At 38.1% G+C, this 20,301-nt stretch overlaps 1 protein-coding gene across 1 annotated transcript in view; it reads right to left on the minus strand.

Annotated features, from left to right (window-relative positions):
• Chm (CHM Rab escort protein) overlaps positions 1 to 20,301 on the minus strand; it is a 159,960-nt gene that overhangs the window by 74,855 nt on the left and 64,804 nt on the right. The window contains exons 5-8 of the mRNA XM_051142168.1: positions 15,990 to 16,362; positions 13,195 to 13,311; positions 12,576 to 12,696; positions 3,490 to 3,715 (exon numbers count right to left, since the gene is read on the minus strand). Of these exons, the coding sequence (XP_050998125.1) occupies positions 3,490 to 3,715; positions 12,576 to 12,696; positions 13,195 to 13,311; positions 15,990 to 16,362 (837 nt within the window). The remainder of the gene's footprint in view (positions 1 to 3,489; positions 3,716 to 12,575; positions 12,697 to 13,194; positions 13,312 to 15,989; positions 16,363 to 20,301) is intronic.

Here is a 20,301-nt window from a genome sequence, read left to right on the forward strand (position 1 = left end):
AATTGACTTTTGATACATAAAATATGTATAAATAATGCAGTATTTTATCATTTACTATGATAAAATAATCAGAAATATACATTATGGACTTTTGAAAATTATAGCATTATGAAAAGTTAATATAAATTAAAATTTTGTACACTCAGATCCAGAAATTCATGGTACCATTCACAGTGGAAAGAAATACAAGCAACACAAAGATAAATGTGGTCCATACAATGTTACTGCAATGATTTCATAATTATCTCAAGTTATGTTTAATAAATTCAAGTGTTGCACATGTCCAATTAAAATTCTGAGTGGTATCAAGCACCAAAAGATAAATTTGTCTCTTCAAGAAATTGGTGTTGCAGTAAAAGGTGATCTCTTCTTACATAATTTTATGTGCCAAGCTATACTTTAAAAATGTGTTAATTATCAATGCTATAGGTACAGTTTCAAGTCAAATGCAGGCTGCCAATATTTAGACTTTCAGGTTTAGTAGATCTGATTTTGAAGATGGGTCAGTACCACTAACCATTCCATCGTTCAAATTTTAGATTTCACCCTAAGAATTAGGGAAGACAAGGAAGAATATAAAAGAGCTAAATTCTCTCCCAAAAGAAAAATCACAAACTGTTCATGGTGGTGCACACCTGTAATCTCAGCACTTGGGAAGGTAGAAGCAGGTGGATCTCTGTGAGTTCAAGGCCAGCTAAGCCTGTTTTTTTGTTTGTTTGTTTGTTTGGGTTTTTTTTGTTTTGTTTTGGTCCTGGTCTACAAATTGAGTTCCAGGACAGCCAGAGCTGTTAAACAGAGAAACCTTGTCTTGAAAAAAACCAGAAATGTAAACTTTAAACTGCTACCCAGAGCTAGCCAATGGACAGGACGTTCTTCACAGTTGAGGGGAGAGTGGGGTCTGACTTTCACACCAACTCTGGTGCCCCATATTTGATCACGTCCCCTGGATGGGGAGGCCTGGTGGCACTCAGAGGAAGGATAGCAGGTTACCAAGAAAAGACTTGATGCCCTATGAGCATATACAGGGGGAAGAGGTCCCCCTCAGTCACAGTCATAGGGGAGGGGAGTAGGGGGAAAATGGGAGGGACGGAGGAATGGGAGGATACAAGGGATGGGGTAACAATTGAGATGTAATATGAATGAAATAATAAAATATATTAATAAAACAAAACAAACAAAACAAAAAAGAAAAAAAACCAGAAACAAACAAGCAAACAAATAAAAGAATGAACGAATGAACAAAAGACAGAAAGAGCCACAAGTGAAAAGACAAATGGACAAGAAGATGAACAATTACTCCTCAGAGTAGAAACCATGAATAGTCAATAAACACAGGAGAGGCTTAATCTCACAGGAAATCAGGATGACTCAAAATTAAGATACAGTGTAATGAAATTTTGGTGGGTAAGGACTAAGAAAATTCTTTAAATGTTGGTAACTATATAAAACTAACAGAAATTCCAACACACTGTTCTTGGGGTGTAACTAATACAATTATCAAAAGGAATGTAAAACACATATTGTATGGTTAAAAAAAATAATTTACTCCTGGCTGCAGAGATGACTCATTGGTTAAGAGCACTGGCTGGCTACTATTCCAGAGGACCCATATTTGATTCTCAGCTCCTACATAGCAGCTGTTGCCCAACCACCCATAATGCCAGTTCCAGGGAATCCTACACTCTCTTATGGCCTCCAAAGACCAGGTACACACGTCATGCCCATATATAGATGCAGACAAAATAGTCATAAATATCAAATTATATATAAAAAATATTCTTAAGTAGCTGGGTTCATGGTGGTGTATGCCTGTAATAACAGCACTTAGGTTCAACGACAGCCTGGTCTACAAAGCGAGTCCAGACTAGCCAAAGCTACACAGAGAAACCCTGTCTCAAAATACCAAACCACCCACACAAACAAACAATTCGTTCTTGGATATACATCCTAAAGAAAGTCCTGTGAGTATATGTATGTGTGTCTGTGCATACATGGGTCTCCTGCTCTATCACATTTCACCTTATTCCCTTGAAACAAGACGAAGTGGTTTGAATGAGAATAGACCTCATAAATTCAATCACTGGGGAGGTTTAGCAGGTGTGGCCTTGCTGGCAAAGATTATTACGACAGGTGGGCTTGAGTGTTTAGTCTCATCAATTTCACTCTTCTTCCGGCTTGCAAATGATATGTGAGATAAGATACCTGGCCCTGCCACCATAACTGGCACTTGCTACTATGGCTCCCTACCAAAACTCTGATCTTTCTAGAAATGTAAGCTCAAATAAACCCTTCCTTCCATAAGTTGCCTTGGCCATGCTGTTTGTTCACTGCAATAGAAAAATGAAGACAAGGTTTCTCACTAAACCTGGAGCTAGGCTTGTAGCAGAGAGCCACAGATAATCCTTCAGCCTCAGACATCTTACCCCAAAGAAGCACGTGTGTTACAGGCACACACATGAATACACTTGGCTTTTTATGTGGGTTCTGAGGATATGAATTCAGATCCTCCCTACTTAATCATTTCACTAGATAGAGTTATATGAAAAGAACGAACCTCAATTGAGAAAATGCCCCTATAAGATCCAGCTGTAAGGCATTTTCTTAATTTGAAATAATTAGAACAAGGGACTGTCCAGCCCGTTGTGGGTGATGCTATCCCTGGGCTGTTGGTTCTGGGTTCTATAAGAAACCAGGTTTAGCAAGCCATAGGGCACAATCTAGTAAGCAGCACTATACCAGCGCGTCTGTGCCGACTCCTGCCTCCAGGTTCCTGCCAGGTTTGAGTTCTTGTCCTGACTTCCTTTGGTGATGAACAGCAATGCAGAAGCATAAGCTGAATAAACTATTTCCTCTCCAAGCTACTTGGGTTATGGTGTTTCATTATAGCAACAGAAACCCCAAGACACACAAAAAGATGTTAATAGAAAACATCAACAGATGAATGAAAAAAGGGAGGTTATGGTACATTCACAATCAACTATTACTTAACAATAAAAATTTTGCATATATGTGTGTGTACATATATACTTGTGTATCATACATATATCATGCATATATAACATATATGTACATGACACACACACACACACACACACATATATATATACACACACATACATACATAAAAAATAACACTGTTGAAACACAATGTTGAGGGCCAAAAATAATTTATGGTATTTTATCAGGATCAAAAGCAGACCAAACTGAAATGCCATTTAGATGGAACAATAATTGTTAAATCACCTATAAAAATAGAAGGAACTGTTTACATATACTAACTCTTCATTGAATTTATTTATTTTTTTCATTGAATTTATTTTAAGATAGGAGCATCAATAACTCAGCCTGTCCAACGTGCTATTTAGCCAAGACTGGCTTTAAACTCCTAATCTTCCCCTTCATGTCCCACAGACTAGGACTGCAGGGATGCACAACTCAGCTCACTTGTTATCCATACAACTCTTTTAGAAGATATAAATCATAACTTACCTGCAAAAACACTGTGGGAGTTCTCCTTGGCCATATAAAGGAAACAGAAATGGAGTGTTGCCATACCGCCCAAGACACCGAAGAAAATTTTTCGTAGCTTTGAGACCATCTACAGTACAGCCTGTTGTCTCTGATGTCATTGCAATTGAATGCAGAACAAAATATTGCAGGTTGGTAGTTAATTTTTGAGTTTTCAAATATTCAGAAAAGGTAGTTTCCTCATATGCTATGAAAAGAAAGAAAAACTTTTATCAATTAAAATAAAATTTACTAGCTATTTAAAACCACCCCGTATCAATACAGCCAGGCCTGTTAAAGACTTCAAACAGGACACAAGTGGTCCTTATTACTACAGTTTCGACATGTGCTATTTACTGATCTTAAGACCAAAATATGGAAAACACCTCACTATCCTAAATGAACTTATGGCATAGTTTTGTTAGCTTTAAACGATGAATATTTATTCAGTATTTATTGGTGTAAAATCCTGAAAGACATTAAATAACTCAAGGGATTGTTGTGGATGGCAATAACCTCAATTCATTAGCATTTAAACTATATAAAATGTCAACATTTATATCTAAAAATATTAAACAAGATAAAATGAAATGAAATTAAAAATGCATTAATAAAAATGTCACTTTTATTACATTTTGCAACATATTTTTGTTAAATATATAATTTTCATACAAATCCCGGATTAAAAAAACTTTTACTAAAAACAAATGAAATTAATTTCTTTGTGGCTGCTGGAATCCAAGATACTGACAACTACATATCAAATAATAAAGAACACCTACAAAATTAATTCTTTCAATCAGTAAGGGAAAACAAGTAAATGTACAATTAGTATGAGGAACTACTTATGTGACAAAAGACAGGACTTTAGGGAAATAATCTAAGTGAATAAAAATGACAAAAATGTACTGAGAGGCTCTAAGTTTAGGCACTGGAAAGAACAACCTGGTATTTAGTGCCTTAAGGCTTTAAGCAAGAATTAAGCTTTCAGAATTCCATCAAAGTAAATCATGATGTAAAATTCAATGTAATTTAATAAGTCAATTATCAACAAAATATTTTAATTTTACACATTTCCACCCCAATGTAATTGAAAAATAGCTGGCATTAAAACAACAAAATCATTTTTTTCAAGATGGCGGCGAGCAGTGTGGACCGCGTTTGAAGGCTCCAGTGAACAATTCAGGGAATTGCACAGATTTCTGAGCCAGGAACACCTAGATCCAAACATCACGGCAGCGGGAGTGCTCCACGGTTCGGAGGGACCAGGGTGCGGAGGACCTGCGTGCCCCTGCACACGGGAGGAGCGTGGATTTTCTCTGATCGGAGCGGCAGCAGCAGAGGCAGCAGCACCAGCGGCACCAGCAGCGGTGGCTGAGGTTTGCAGCTCATAGCCTTCCGGTGGAGGCGATTGGTGTGGTGGCTGGTGGGAGTTGCTGCGGAAGAGGGGACTCGGGGCAGGATTTGGGTCGCGTGGAGCCTTCGGACCCAGACTGGACTCGGTGGACAGTTCGGCCCCAGAGTCCTGGGTACTGGCCCAGCCCAGCAAGCAATTCTGCCCGAGGCACTAACTCAGATTCGGCCACAGCTCCCCTGCTGTGGCGCAGGCTTAGTTGAGCGCACAGCTCCACGTTAGGCTGCACCTCAGCTCAGCGGCAGCTCCCCTGCGGTGACACAGTCTGGGCGGAGCGCTTGGTTCCAAAACAGGCGCTAACTCAGAGCAGCCGCAGTTCTCCTGCTGTAGCGCAGGCTTAGCCAAGCACTCAGTTCCACCCAAGGCGCCACCTCAGCTCAGCGGCAGCTCCCCTGCAGTGACACAGTCTGGGCGGAGCGCTTGGTTGAACCACAGGCGCTAACTCAGAGCAGCCGCAGTTCTCCTCCTGTGGCACAGGCTTGGCCAAGCATTCACTTCCACCCTAGGCGCCACCTCAGCTCAGCTGCAGCTCCCCTGCAGTGACCCAGTCTGGGCAGAGCACTTGCTTCCACCATTGGCGCTAACTCAGAACAGCCGCAGGTCTCCTGCTGTGGCGCAGGCTTGGTGGAGTGCGCAGTTCCATCCTACGCACCACCTCAGCTCAGCAGCAGCTCCCCTGCGGTGACACAGTCTGGGCGGAGCACTTGTTCCACCACTGGCGCTAACTCAGAGCAGCCGCAGTTCTCCTGCTGTGGCGCAGGCTGGACAGAGCTCTCGGTTCCACCAGCTCTAAGACTCTGGTTGGACACAGTTTGCAGTTCGAATCCAGAGTTCCTGGCTGAGATTGGTAGTCAGTTCGGGCCCTGAGTCAATAACTGGCCATAGCACACACTTTGGGCCAAAAGGCCCTAGCGGAGCTTGGTGCGTAGTCCCAGCCCAAAAATTTTGGCTGGACCCTGTGCGCATTTTGAGCCCAGAATCCCTAGCTGAGCTCAGCAGAAGGTTCAGGCCCTGAGAATCTAGCTGAGTTCAATCCATGGTTCAGGCCCAGTGTTCCTGGCTGGACTTGGCAGGGAACACAGAAGGCTGTGGATACCTTGGCCTGACCCAACGCTCATTCAGAGACCCAGAACAATTGCAGGATCCACAGCACAGGGGGGCTGAAGATCACTGGCTGTGAGAGACCAGAACAACAGGGCTAACCTCCTAACATCCACACCAGTGAAGCTTTGAGCTCCCAGCCTAGGGAAATCGTGAGAAAATAAGTGAATCTATCGTCAGACACCCTCCATCCAACTCTGGAAGCTACCCAACAAAAACAAAGACGGCAAGATGTCTAAAGGACAACGAAAAAGCATATGCAAAAACCCCCAAAACAACATGGCGTCTCCAGTTTCCAGCTATCCCAAAGAAAACAACCCAGAGAACTCAAATACAACGGAAATACAAGAAAATGACCTCAAATCCTTAGTAATGAGGATGATAATGGAGGAAACAAATAAAATTCGTAATCAAATACAGGAAGACGCAGACAAACAGGTGAGAGACATAAAAGAAGCACATAGAGTGGAACTGGAAAAATTGCAGGAAAATGCAAACAACCAGAAGAAAGAAATAAATAAAACGGTTCAAGCTCTGAAGACCTATAAAGAGGCAATGGAAGAAACTCAGGAATACACAAAAAATCAGATGAAAGAAATCAAAAAATCAGTTCAAGATCTGAAAATGAAAATGGATTCAATAATAAAAACACAGACAGAAGAAAAACGAGAACGGGTGACCTCAGAGAAGAAGGCGAGCAACACAGAGGTGAGCTTCTCTAACAGAAGATGGAAGAACGAATCTCAGGTCTAGAAGATACAATCACAGATATTGAATCAACCATTAAAGAAAATGCCAAATCTGGAAAACTCCTGACACAAAACATCCAAGAAATTAAGGACACCATGAAAAGAAGAAATCTGCGGATAATACGCATTGAAGAAAGAGAAGACATCAGACTCCAGGGCCCAGAAACTATTCTCAACAAAATCATAGAAGAAAATTTCCCCAATCTAAAGAAAGAGATGCCTATAAACATACAAGAGGCCTACAGAACACCAAATAGAATTGACCAGAAAAGAAAAACTGCCCGCCACATAATAATCAAAACACAAAACATGCAGAACAAAGAAAAAATATTAAAAGCTGCAAGGGAAAAGGGCCAAATAACATTTAATGGTAAACCTATCAGAATTACACCCGAATTCTCAGCAGAGACCATAAAAGCCAGAAGGGCCTGGACAGAGATCCTCCAAACCATAAGAGACCACAGATGCCAGGCCAGACTATTTTACCCAGCAAAATTATCAATAACCATTGATGGAGAAAACAAAATATTCCATGACAAAAACAAATTCAAACAGTACCTATCCACAAATCCAGCTTTACAGAAGGTACTAGAAGGAAAACTCCATCCCAAAGGGTCAAGCTACAACCAAAACTACCCAGGAAATAGATAACTATTCCATGGCAAAAACACAACTACACTAACGCTCGACTGGAAACAACATCAAAATTAAGACTCTTAACAGTCACTGGTCATTAATATCTCTCAACATCAATGGCCTCAATTCTCCAATAAAAAGACACAGACTAACTGAATGGGTACATAAACAAGATCCAACATTCTTGTGCATTCAAGAAACACATCTCACCCATAATGAAAGGCATTACCTCAGGGGAAAAGGTTGGAAAAAAATATTCCAAGCAAATGGTCACAAGAAGCAAGCAGGCGTAGCCATTTTAGTATCGAACAAAATAGACTTTCAACCAAAATTAATCAAAAGGGATGAGGAAGGACACTTCATACTCATCAAAGGTAAAGTCAACCAAGATGACATCACAATTCTGAACATCTATGCTCCCAATACAAGGCCACCCACATTTGTAAAAGATCTCTTAAAAAAGCTTAAACCACACATCGATCCCCACACAATAATAGTGGGAGACTTCAACACCCCACTCTCACTGAAGGATAAGTCATTGAAACAGAAACTAAGCCGAGAAATAACATCATTAACCAATGCCATGGGTCAAATGGATCTAACAGATCCTTTCACCCAAACAAGAAAGAATACACCTTCTTCTCTGCACCCCATGGAACCTTCTCCAAAATTGATCACATCGTGGGTCACAAAGCAAGTCTCAATAGATACAAGAGGATTGAAATAATACCTTGTATCCTATCAGATCACCATGCTCTTAGGCTGCAATTCAACAACAACAGAAATAACAAAAAGCCTACACGTACGTGGAAACTAAACAACTCTCTGCTAAATGACACCTGGGTCAGGGAAGAAATAAAGAAAGAAATCAAGGAGTTTCTGAAATTCAATGAAAATGAAGAAACAACATACCCAAATTTGTGGGATACATTGAAAGCAGTGCTAAGAGGAAAATTCATAGCACTAAGTGCCTTTAAAAAGAAATTGGAAACATCACACATAAGCATCTTAACAACACAACTGGAAGCCCTAGAAAAAAAAGAAGCAGAAACACCCAAGAGGAGTAGACGCCTGGAAATAATCAAACTCAGGGCTGACATTAACAAATTAGAAACTAAGAAAACAGTCCAAAGAATCAACAAAACCAAAAGCTGGTTCTTTGAGAAAATCAACAAGATACACAGACCATTAGCCAAACTAACTAAAAGGCAGAGAGACAGTATTGAAATCAACAAAATCAGAAATGAAAAGGGAGACATAACAACAGACACTGAAGAAATACAAAGCATCATAAGATCCTACTTTGAAGGCATATATGCCACAAAATTTGAAAATCTAAGGGAAATGGACAATTTTCTTGATCAATTTCACTTGCCAAAGTTGAATGAAGAACAGATAAACAAGCTAAATAGTCCCATTTCCCCTACAGAAATAGAAGCAATCATCGATGGTCTCCCAACCAGAAAAAGCCCAGGGCCAGATGGTTTCAGTGCAGAATTCTACCAGACCTTCAAGGGTGAGCTAATACCGATACTCTTCAAGCTACTCCAAAAGATAGAAATGGATGGAAAATTACCAAATTCATTCTATGAGGCCATAGTCTCATTGATACCTAAACCTCACAAACACTCAATAAAGAAAGAGAATTTCAGACCAATTTCTCTTATGAACATAGATGCAAAAATACTAAATAAAATACTTGCAAAACGAATACAGGAACACATCAAAGATATCATTCATCATGACCAAGTAGGCTTCATTCCAGGCATGCAGGGATGGTTTAATATACGGAAATCAACCAATATAATCCACCATATAAAGAAACTGAAAATAAAAAACCACATGATCATCTCCTTGGATGCAGAGAAAGCATTTGATAAAATTCAACACCCATTCATGTTTAAAGTTTTAGAGAGATCGGGGATACAAGGCACTTTCCTCAACATAATAAAGGCTATATACAGCAAGCCAATAGCCAAAATCAAAGTAAATGGTGAGAGACTCAAGGAAATTCCTCTAAAATCGGGAACAAGGCAAGGCTGCCCACTCTCTCCATATCTCTTCAATATAGTACTCGAAGTTCTAGCCAGAGCAATAAGACAACAAAAGGAGATCAAAAGTATCCAAATGGGAAAATAGCAAGTCAAATTATCCCTATTTGCAGATGATATGATAGTGTACATAAGTGACCCTCAAAATTCCACCAGAGAACTTTTAAAGCTGATAAACACCTTCAGCAAATTGGCTGGATACAAAATTAACTCAAAATAGTCTGTAGCCTTCCTATACACAAATGACAAGCTTGCAGAGGAAGAAATTAGGAAAACCACACCCTTCACATTAGCCACAAGCAATATAAAATATCTAGGAGTTACCCTAACTAAGCAAGTGAAGGACTTGTATGAAAAAAATTTCAAAACTCTGAAGAAAGAGATTGTAGATGACCTGAGAAGATGGAATGATCTTCCTTACTCATGGATTGGGAGAATTAACATAGTAAAAACGGCCATCCTACCAAAAGCAATCTACAGATTCAATGCAATCCCTATCAAAATACCTACACAATCTTTTAAAGACATTGAAAGTTCAATTCTGAACTTCATATGGAAAAACAAAAAACCCAGAATAGGTAAAACAATCTTGTACAATAAAAGGTGCTCTGGAGGAATCTCCATACCTGATCTCAAACTGTACTATAAAGCAATAGTAATTAAAACAGCATGGTACTGGCACAGCAACAGGCTGGTTGATCAGTGGAATCGAATCGAAGACCCAGATATGAATCCACACACATATGGTCACTTGATTTTTGACAAAGAAGCCAAATCCATTCAATGGAAAAAGGATAGCATCTTCAACAAATGGTGCTGGTCTAACTGGAGGTCTATGTGTAAAAAAATGAAACTGGGCCCATATTTGTCACCTTGCACAAAACTCAAATCCAAATGGATTAAAGACCTCAACATAAAACCAGAGACACTAAGCCACTTAGAGGAAAAAGTGGGGAAGAGCCTGGAACACATTGGCACAGGAGACAACTTCCTGAACAGAACACCAACGACCCAGGCCTTAATGTCAACCATTAATAAATGGGACCTCATGAGGCTGAGAAGCTTCTGTAAAGCAGGAGACACTGTCAAGAGAACAAAGCGACAGCCTACAGACTGGGAAAAAATCTTAACCAACCCTACATCTGACAAAGGTCTAATATCCAAAATATATAAAGAACTCAAGAAATTAAACACCACCAAACCAAATAACCCAATTGAGAAATGGGGCTTGGAACTAAACAGAGAATTCGCAACAGAGGAGTATCAAATGGCTGAGAAACACTTAAAGAAAGGCTCAACCTCCTTAGTCATCAGGGAAATGCAAATCAAAACAACTCTGAGATTCCATCTTACACCCACCAGAATGGCTAAGATCAAAAACTCAAGCGACACCACATGCTGGCGAGGATGTGGGGAGAGAGGAACACTCCTTCATTGCTGGTGGGAATGCAAACTAGTACAGCCACTTTGGAAATCTATCTGGTGCTATCTCAGAAAAATGGGAATAGGGCTTCCTCAAGACCCAGCTATTCCACTCCTTGGAATATACCCAGAAGATGCTCCAGCACACAACAAGAAAATTTGCTCAACCATGTTCATAGCAGCCTTATTCATAATAGCCAGAACATGGAAACAGCCTAAGTGTCCCTCAGTAGAAGAGTGGATAAAGAAACTGTGGTACATATACACTATGGAATACTACTCAGCTATTAAAAACAGGGAATTCCCGAAATTTGTGGATAAATGGATTGAGCTAGAAATGATCATAATGAGTGAGTTAACCCAGAAGCAGAAAGAATCAAATGGTATATACTCACTTATATCTGCATACTAGCCCAAGGGGCATGTCCCACGAAAGCCTTCACTTACCAGGAAACTGGGACAGAGGGGAGGGCATCCTATTGGGACACTAAATGAGAGACGCATGGGAGAATAGCAAAATAAAAGGATCCAGAGGGTCCTAGAAATCTACAAGTTGAACAATATGATAGGCAGATTTGGGCCCAGGGGTCCTGCTCAAACTAAGGTACCAGCCAAGGACAATACAGGAGGTAAACTTTAAACCCCTTCCCAGATCTAGCCCATGGTCAGAATATTCTCCACGGTTGAGTGGAGAGTGTGATATGACTTTCTCATGTACTCTGGTGCCTCACATTTGACCATGTCCCCTGAAGGGGGAGACCTGGTGGCACTCAGAGGAAGGACAGCTGGTAGCCAAGAAGAGACTTGATACCCTATGAGAATATACAGGGGGAGGTAATCCCCCTCAGGAACAGTAATAGGGGAGGGGAATAACGGGAAAATGGGGGGGGGGGGGAGGAATGGGAGGATACAAGGGATGGGATAAACATTGAGATGTAACAAGAATAAATTAATAAAAAATAAAAAAAAAATAAAAATTAAAAAAAAATAAAAATAAAATAACAAAATCAATTTTCAACAAGCTAAAATAACTGGCCTTAAGATTAAAGTAAGAGGGTTAAAGCTAAGACTGGAAACCAAAGCTTCCCTAAATCTGGAGGTTTCCCTTATATATTACACAGCATTTATATCAATCAAAATGAACAGTTCAATATTCTCATTAAAAACAGTCCCCCAAAATAACATCTATACAAGTTATAGCATCATTATTATCATTGTTATCATCATTATTATTATCATTATCATTATTATCATTATTATTATTATTATTATCAAATTAAAGATGAAGTAACAAAAAAGCATGCCATATATCAAGAATCAATTAATATACTATATCTCATGAGCCAGGTCTTACATTCAATTCATAGTCCCATACACACACTGATTAAATAATCAGTTAACAACAGTATTTAATTAAAAAGATAAAAAGGGGAGCTGGCATGACATTCTTGCAATGCTGAAAATATTTGCATTAAGCCACTAGCAGCATATAAGTACTAAGCATTTGAAATATTCCTCGCATGACAGATTGAGCAAACCATTCAGCATTTAATTTGACTGAATTTAAATATACCAAAACTATAGCTAACTTATAGCAGAGTTAGAATGCATTTTAGAATAATCAGCTGTTTACCAAACTGACAATACATATTAAAATTAAATAACTGGAAAACACAAGTTAACGGAAAGCAATACCTTTGTATTCATCGGGATGTTCTTCATATTCCATACAAAATGTAAGAAATTTCATAAGCATTCGCTTTTCTACCATAGTAAGTTGTTTGCTATTGAAGACATCTGCTCTGGAACATGGAACCTGAAAAGCATTTAAAAAGAAGGTTGTAGACTACTTCCTGATAACACAAGTATTCCAGATTACACTTTTTATTTCTTTCCTCATTACAAGGTTATCATTTCCATTCCACCCTTGCTGCTTCATGTCACCTTTTATCAGTACTAATAGCATCTCTGTTAACTACAGAGCTAATTAACTTGAGAGCTCTGTTACCTAATTCTGCCAAGTTGTTCTTCATGCCATTAAAAGGCCAATGGCATGTCACCCCTAATAGAGAACACATGACAATTCAAATATAGTACTGCTGCCTAAAACTAGCATTTCCTCAACATTAAAATCAATCTGGGGAATAAATGTTCAAAAATATAACAGAGATTTTAATGGAGCTAATTTTGTATTTATATTTATAACCACCATGCAAAGTTGGAACTTACGGCCTTACTAGGAAAACAGCAAGTATTGCTTATCCTTTCAAATGAGTAATAGTAACTTGGCTCACATAGTCGAGCATCACAGTACCTGTTCCACATTTCCTTCTCGAAATGCAAGAATCCTTGTAATATTTTTAAACTCTGCGTATCGACTAACATTTGATTTGATTAGAAGATCGATTAGTAGTCCCCGAGAATAGAGAAGCTGTAGATATAAAGTGTTTTAGACGATATGATTACTACCAAAAAAATGGAAATTGGTAACTACCGTGCACACATATGCATACACACACACGTTAGGATTTAAGTTATATATATTTAAACATGTACAATTATATAAGAAAATTCATTGATTGTCCACAATTCATTATTGAAATTTAAACCAAAAAGCTATATAACCTAGATGATTTCTTCAAAATTTGTTTATAGTAAAACCTGATCTAAATTCCTAAATGGTTCTTCTATTCTTGTCTAGCTATATGCCCATTCATGAATTTCACTAAAGAAATGTTCATGCATTTAGTTATGAAGTCTCTTCTCAGCTCTGCTAGGAATGTTACACTACACACAGTACATCAATATACCCTTTGGAAATAGGCTTGCCATCTTAAAGATACTATATCCTAGAATCTAAATGCATAAGGTTAATACAAGATATTGAACTGGAAATAGAGCCAGTTGGCTATAAGAAGACATGAGTACTGTGGACCAACCATGCCACCGATACAGAAAAACAAACCAAAAGCAAGCCAAAATCAAACAAAATAACCTCATATGGATTTGTGATACTTCGCCTTAACAGTCAAATTCTAAGCCCATCATATATCTAACTTTATATGACATATGAGCTTTTCAAGAAGTGAACAACTCTATTATTCTATATATATGTAGATGACTAATTTAATCTTTAAGCATATCTCACAATTAATGCAAGAGAGGAAATTAATAAAAATTTCAACACTATCTAGCATGTTTGAAATTTAACCATTCGGATAAAAATTATACATTTGGCTATTTCCTATGATTAAGATACTTATAATTTGTAATACAATATACTAAAAATATAAAAGCTATAATAACTGGAGAAAATTAAATAAAATATTTGACTGTTAAAAAATATGGCACCTCAAAATTTGACTCAGCACACAAGAAGATGACCTGTAAACCAATATAAATTATGTGCAATTTTATAAACTATCACTTTAGCTTAGCATTGTGTCAACCAAAGTTAACATGATGGTTTTAGAAACAAATCTAAATATTCTGTTTTTTTATTATTATTAATTTATTCTTCTTACATCTCAATGGTTATCCCATCCCTGTGTCCTCCCATTCTTCCCTCCCTCCCCTTTTCCCCTTATTCCCCTCCCCTATGACTGTTCTTGAGGGGGATTACCTCCCCCTGTATATGCTCATAAGGTATCAAGTCTCTTCTCGGCAACCTGCTGTCCTTCCTCTGAGTGCCACCAGGTCTCCCCCTCCAGGGGACATGGTCAAATGTGAGGCACCAGAGTACGTGAGAAAGTCATATCCCACTCTCTACTCAAGTATGGAGACTGTTCTGACCATTGGCTAGATCTGGGTAGGGGTTTAAACAAAATCAGAAACGAAAAGGGAAAAATAAATATTCTGATTAAAGAATGCCATTGTTATCTGATTGCCTATTCCTAACAAACCACACAACTAATACACTCTATTTTTTATATTTGTAAGTCTTAACTCTATAAAAGTAGTGCTTTCATTTGTTTAAAATATAATTATATTTGATTTAATATTCCACCAATAGGCACAATTTTATAAATATTAATATACATTCTAATATTCCTACTTATAAAGTCAAATAAAGATTAAAACAAGTGAATTTTGGTTATCACTGAAGAGTAAAAACAAATTTCAATTAAAATTATTTTTGACCGATGTTTCAGAAGTGTGGAAATCGTACATGTATCGTATTACTCATAAGCCTTTTTTTTTCAATTCTACCTAATGATCCACCATAGCAATTTCACATTGAGAGTTGAAACAAAGCTATAATTATATTAAAATAATAAGAAGCAGTTTTAAACAATTTTTGGCTCCATAATTGAGGTATATAAACTTACTTAGAATAGGCTTAAATTAGAACAAAAAATTTATGTTGATTTTTCACTACTATTCTGAATAGTACAATATTTTGTATAAGGAAATATTAATATTTCCTCAAACTAAGTTAGAAGCAAGTAGGAGATCACACTTACTGGGTTTCATCAGCAAAATGTAAGGCACATGAATTGTTCCCTTCCTTTCTCTTATCACACCTTTATAGCTGTGTCTGATTGGATATTTTATTACTATTTTGAAAAGTAGATTTGCTTCTTATGAACCCTTAAAGCTTCCCATGATCCAGCAACCTCATCAGAAATTATAATGATTTAACATTAGAGTTATTTATGAAAACACCAGCAAAGACAAAAGATTTTCAAAAATACATTAATTTGTTTGGAATACTTACACAGAGATTAAGGGCTAAGGTATGTTTATATAAAATTTATTACAAAGAACATGAAATTTGGACACAAATTCAATCGAATTTTTCTTCTGATGGAATTCATAGTGTTCATGAATCAGACTATTAGGATGAACTACCTGCCCTAACACAATAGCATTCTTCACATACAAAAATATTTAGTATAATTTAAAAGCACACTAAGTATATCAATACTAACATCTTAAATGAATTTTAACCTATACTTAATAAAACTGTTTGTTATCTTTCTATAAAGCAAACACTTTGTAATTCAGAAACTAAAATGAGGAAAAGTACACTTAGAGGTCCAGATGCTATTTTCAATCAATTAAAATTTATTGTGGTTCGATGTTAAGATGCATAAAAATGGTACTTACCTTTGATACTAAATCGATGTTAAATCTTCTGCCTTCCTTTATAATCTGTGAGTAAGTAATTCTATTTTTCTTTAGTGTCTCTGTGTTGTCTTGTACTTTAGGCACGTTTTCACTTGTTTCTTCTGCTGGAGTTTTATCATCACTATGATTATCTTTCTTGCCTCCTTCTTCAGTATCATTTCCTTCTAGTGAACTCTCTGGACCACTGCACTGATGTTGTTCTGCAGGTATTTCATAGCTCCCAGTGCTCAATGGTTCATCTGCAGTGGGCAGACAAGCAGTCTCTGCAGCTTTTGTGGCGTTCCAGGATGCCACAGAAGTGTGATTTTTCTGCAGTGCACCAGCTTCTTCGACATCATTTTCCAAATCCTGACTAATAAAGATAATATAATAATTGATATCGTGCTTCTAATATTTCTACCCTGCCACAATTTACTTTTTAAAACTTTTAATGGCAAGTTTTATTCCTCTATCCTTTCTGTTTTAAGTCCAGGGTACATATTGTCTCATGTGACCCATACATTAAACTGCCATCTGTTAAAGTTTCAACACAATATAATAAATTAAGATGAAATATATAAAAATATTTTAATAGTAAGGAGACCATGAACATGAACAATTTTGAGAATTTAAGGAAGACTGAGGAATCTTATTTCAAAAACAAATCAGAAGTGTAATCTTCAAATTTAACAGCTAGAGCTATAAATCCCAAAACCATTAGTGATTAACTCTGAATATATTCCCTAGCCCCACACTATCCAGGGATGATAGGACCTACCATCATGTTTGTTCTTAAACTAAACTGACACATTGCATTGTACATGGAGCAGAGTAAATGCCCAATAATGGTAATTATTAAAGAGGATTAACACTGAAGCTCGTTGGACTCGACAGTGTGACAGAGTTACTTTCAGCAAAATGGGGAAATATCTGCCATGAAATAATTCAATTCTTCTATTGTTTTGTGGTCCCTAACAAGATCTTTTCACATAGTTTCCTATTTAATGTTGATATTTATTACTCCACTGAAAGCTTGATTTCCAAAGTTATTACTACAGTAAGCATTTTTAATCTACTGTTATCTTGATGCAAAAGAATCACTTTTGGCTTGCTTATATTGTAAATTTCTGTTTGAGAAAATCCACTCTTCTCACTGAGTTGCCTTCTTCTTCAATTGTATATGTCTTTTAAGTTAGCATATGCTAACTGAATGTTTAAGAGTTCTTCCACTAGCAAACCTAAATCCTACCTCCCGAAAAATCTTCCTCTTTATGTCTCCTAAGCTAGTATCTTCCCTCTTTATTAATATTCTTAAATCACTTAAATTACTTTCACACATGGCATCTATATCACTCAAGTAATCAACTGGACTACTGATATTTGTCTTTTATGTTTTGTCCTATGGGTTATTCATCCCACTCCTCACAATATCACAATTACCCTAGTCCCAAACATAATCCATATTAACAATCTATGTGGTCTAGAAAATTTTTTATTTCAAAAGCAACCAGATTTATCAGTTATCTTGCATGAAATTATCAGTACCTTTTGGATTGCCCATTGGTTGCTCCGTACAGATTGGTCATGCCTAAGCAACAACCTCATATAGTAAATGTTACCAAATCCAAAACCTTTTGAGCACCATGTTTTTAATCACAAGATTTTAAACTTTGGAACAGTTTGGACAAGGGATACTCACTTAGTAAGTCTATGCCAATATTCTAAAATTAAAAATGAAAACAACCCTGAAGTATTTCTGTTTCAAAGTGTGGTGGTCTGAATGCGAAATGTTCCCCACAGTCTCAGGCATTTGAATATTTGGTCCATAGTTGGTGTTGTAGTCTCGCAAATTGGGAAGTGTAGCCTTAGTGGATTAATACATCACAGATAGTGGGCTTTAAGAGTTGAATGCCTCAGTCCACTCCCAGTTTGCTCTGTTTGCTACATGTCCATGATTCAAAAGATGAGCTCTCTCTTGGGAGTCTTGTGGAAGAGAGGGGGGAAGGATTAAGGGAGCCAGAGGGGTCGAGAACACCACAAGAATACCTACAGAGTCAACTACTGGGCCCATGGGGGCTCACAGAGACTGACCACCAACAAAAGAACACGCATGGATTAGACTTAGGCCCCCTACACATATGTAGCAGATGTGCAGCTTTTTCTTCATGGGGGTCCCCAAACAATTGGAGAAGGGCTATCTCTGATTTTGTTGTCTGTCTTTAGATGCCTTTCCCCTAGCTGGGTTAGCTTGTCTGGCCTAAGTAAGAGAGGATGTGGTTAGTTCTGCTGTGACTTGATGTGCCACAGTAGGTTAGTACACATGGTGGGGCCTCACCTTCTCTGAAGAGAAGGGAAGAGGGGAGGAGAGGGGAAGGAGGAAAGAGGGAGGGACTGGGAGAAGAGGAGAAGGGGACTGTGATCAGGCTGTAAAGTTATTAAATAAATAAATCAATGAAAAATAAATATATAAGTCAAACAAACAAACAAACAAGCAAGTAAGCACCCTGAATGCAAGTCAGTCAGGCTACAAGATTCTCTCAATTGAGAGAGAGAAAGAGAGAGAGAGAGAGAGAGAGAGACAGAGAGAGAGAGAGAGAGACAGAGAGAGAGAGACAGAGAGAGAGAGACAGAGACAGAGACAGAGACAGAGACAGAGACAGAGAGAAAGAGACACCAGATAAGCTCTCAACACCCTGCTCCAACCAGGACACCACTGTTTGCTACCACTCTTCCTTGCCATGACAGACTCTTATCTCCCTTGAACCATGAGCTCAAGTAAACTCTTTCTCCTGTAAATTCTGTTGGTCATGGTATTTTATAACAACAGTAAAAAAGCAAGGAATATAGAAGTTGGTACCCAAAGAGTGGGCTGTGGAGGTTCAGCTAAGGAGTTTTCTGAGAGAAATAATATTAACGAGGTGCCAGAGACCATTCATGTTATAATTTGGCAAAGAATGTGGCTTTCTGTCTTTGACCTTTGAACTTGGCTAAGGTTAAATTTTAAAATGATGGGCTAACTTTTTTAGCAAAGGAGATTTCAAGGAAGCTTAATATTGACTGTCACATGGTTATTAGCAATCACTCTAAACACATATCCACAATAAAAAAAAGATCAAATAGGGTTCAGAAATACAAATGGGACATGAAACTGAAAAGCATCTGTAAGGCAATGGACACCTTCATTCAGAAAAAGTGGCAGCCTACACAATGGGAAAAACTCCACATCCAATAGAGGACTGATATCCAATATATAGAGAACTCCAGATTAGATTAAAAAATAAATAAACAAACAACAAAAAATAAACAAAAAACAAAAACAAATGATTCAATTAAAAATGGAGAACAGGTCCAAATAGAGAATTCTCAATAGAGGAATTGCAAGTAGCTGAGAAACTCTTAAAGAAATGTTCTACATCCTTGGGAATCAGGGAAATGCAAATCAAAACTACTTTGAGATTAATTTTAGACCTGTCAGAATGGCTAATATTAATAACACAAGTGACAGGTCATTCTGGTGAGGATATGGAGAGAAGGAAACATACCTCCATTACTGGTGGGAGTGCAAACTTGTACAGTCACTACCAAAATCAATATGGTGGTTCCTCAGAAAATGGACTCAGTCTACCTCAAGATCCAGCTCTACCACTCTTGGATATGTACCCAAAGGACACTTCACTCTAACACAAGGCACTAGTTCAATTATGTTCATTGTGGCTTTATTCATAAGAGCCGGAAACTCTAAACAATCTAGACACCTATCAACAGAAGAATGGATAAAGAAAATATTAAAAGCATTGCTGTAAAAACAGTGACATCTTGAAGTTTTCCAACTATAAGAAATCATCCTAAGTGATTTCTCAGACCAGGACAGACAAATATTGAATATATTCACTAACATGAGGACATTATCCATTAAGTAAGATATGTGAGGACAGGAGTGAGAGGGGTGTGTGGGAGGAGATGGGATAAAGAGAGAGAATGCAGGTCTCTCTTGATGGCTGGAATGGAGTGGGTGGGGCAGCTAGAGGGCAGTGTGGAAAGTTAGAGGGTGATCCTAGTGAAGATTCCTGGTAATGGGGAATAAGGAGTCTGAAGTAGCCATCATCTACTGTAGCCAAGCAAGGCTCCCAGTGGCTAGACTGGGTGGGATTCAGTTGAATTGTTGCCAGAGGGGGTCCTGTGGAGATCACCCAAAAATCCCAGGCTGATGCTAGTACAGAGGTTCCTTTCTATAAACTGACAGTGGGCCCCACTGCTGAGGACAACATCCACACAGTTCATTGAATGTGGAGAGGTGAAGCTTGTGCCTGCA

This window comes from Acomys russatus, chromosome X (assembly GCF_903995435.1).
Source record: "Acomys russatus chromosome X, mAcoRus1.1, whole genome shotgun sequence".
NCBI lineage: Eukaryota > Metazoa > Chordata > Mammalia > Rodentia > Muridae > Acomys > Acomys russatus.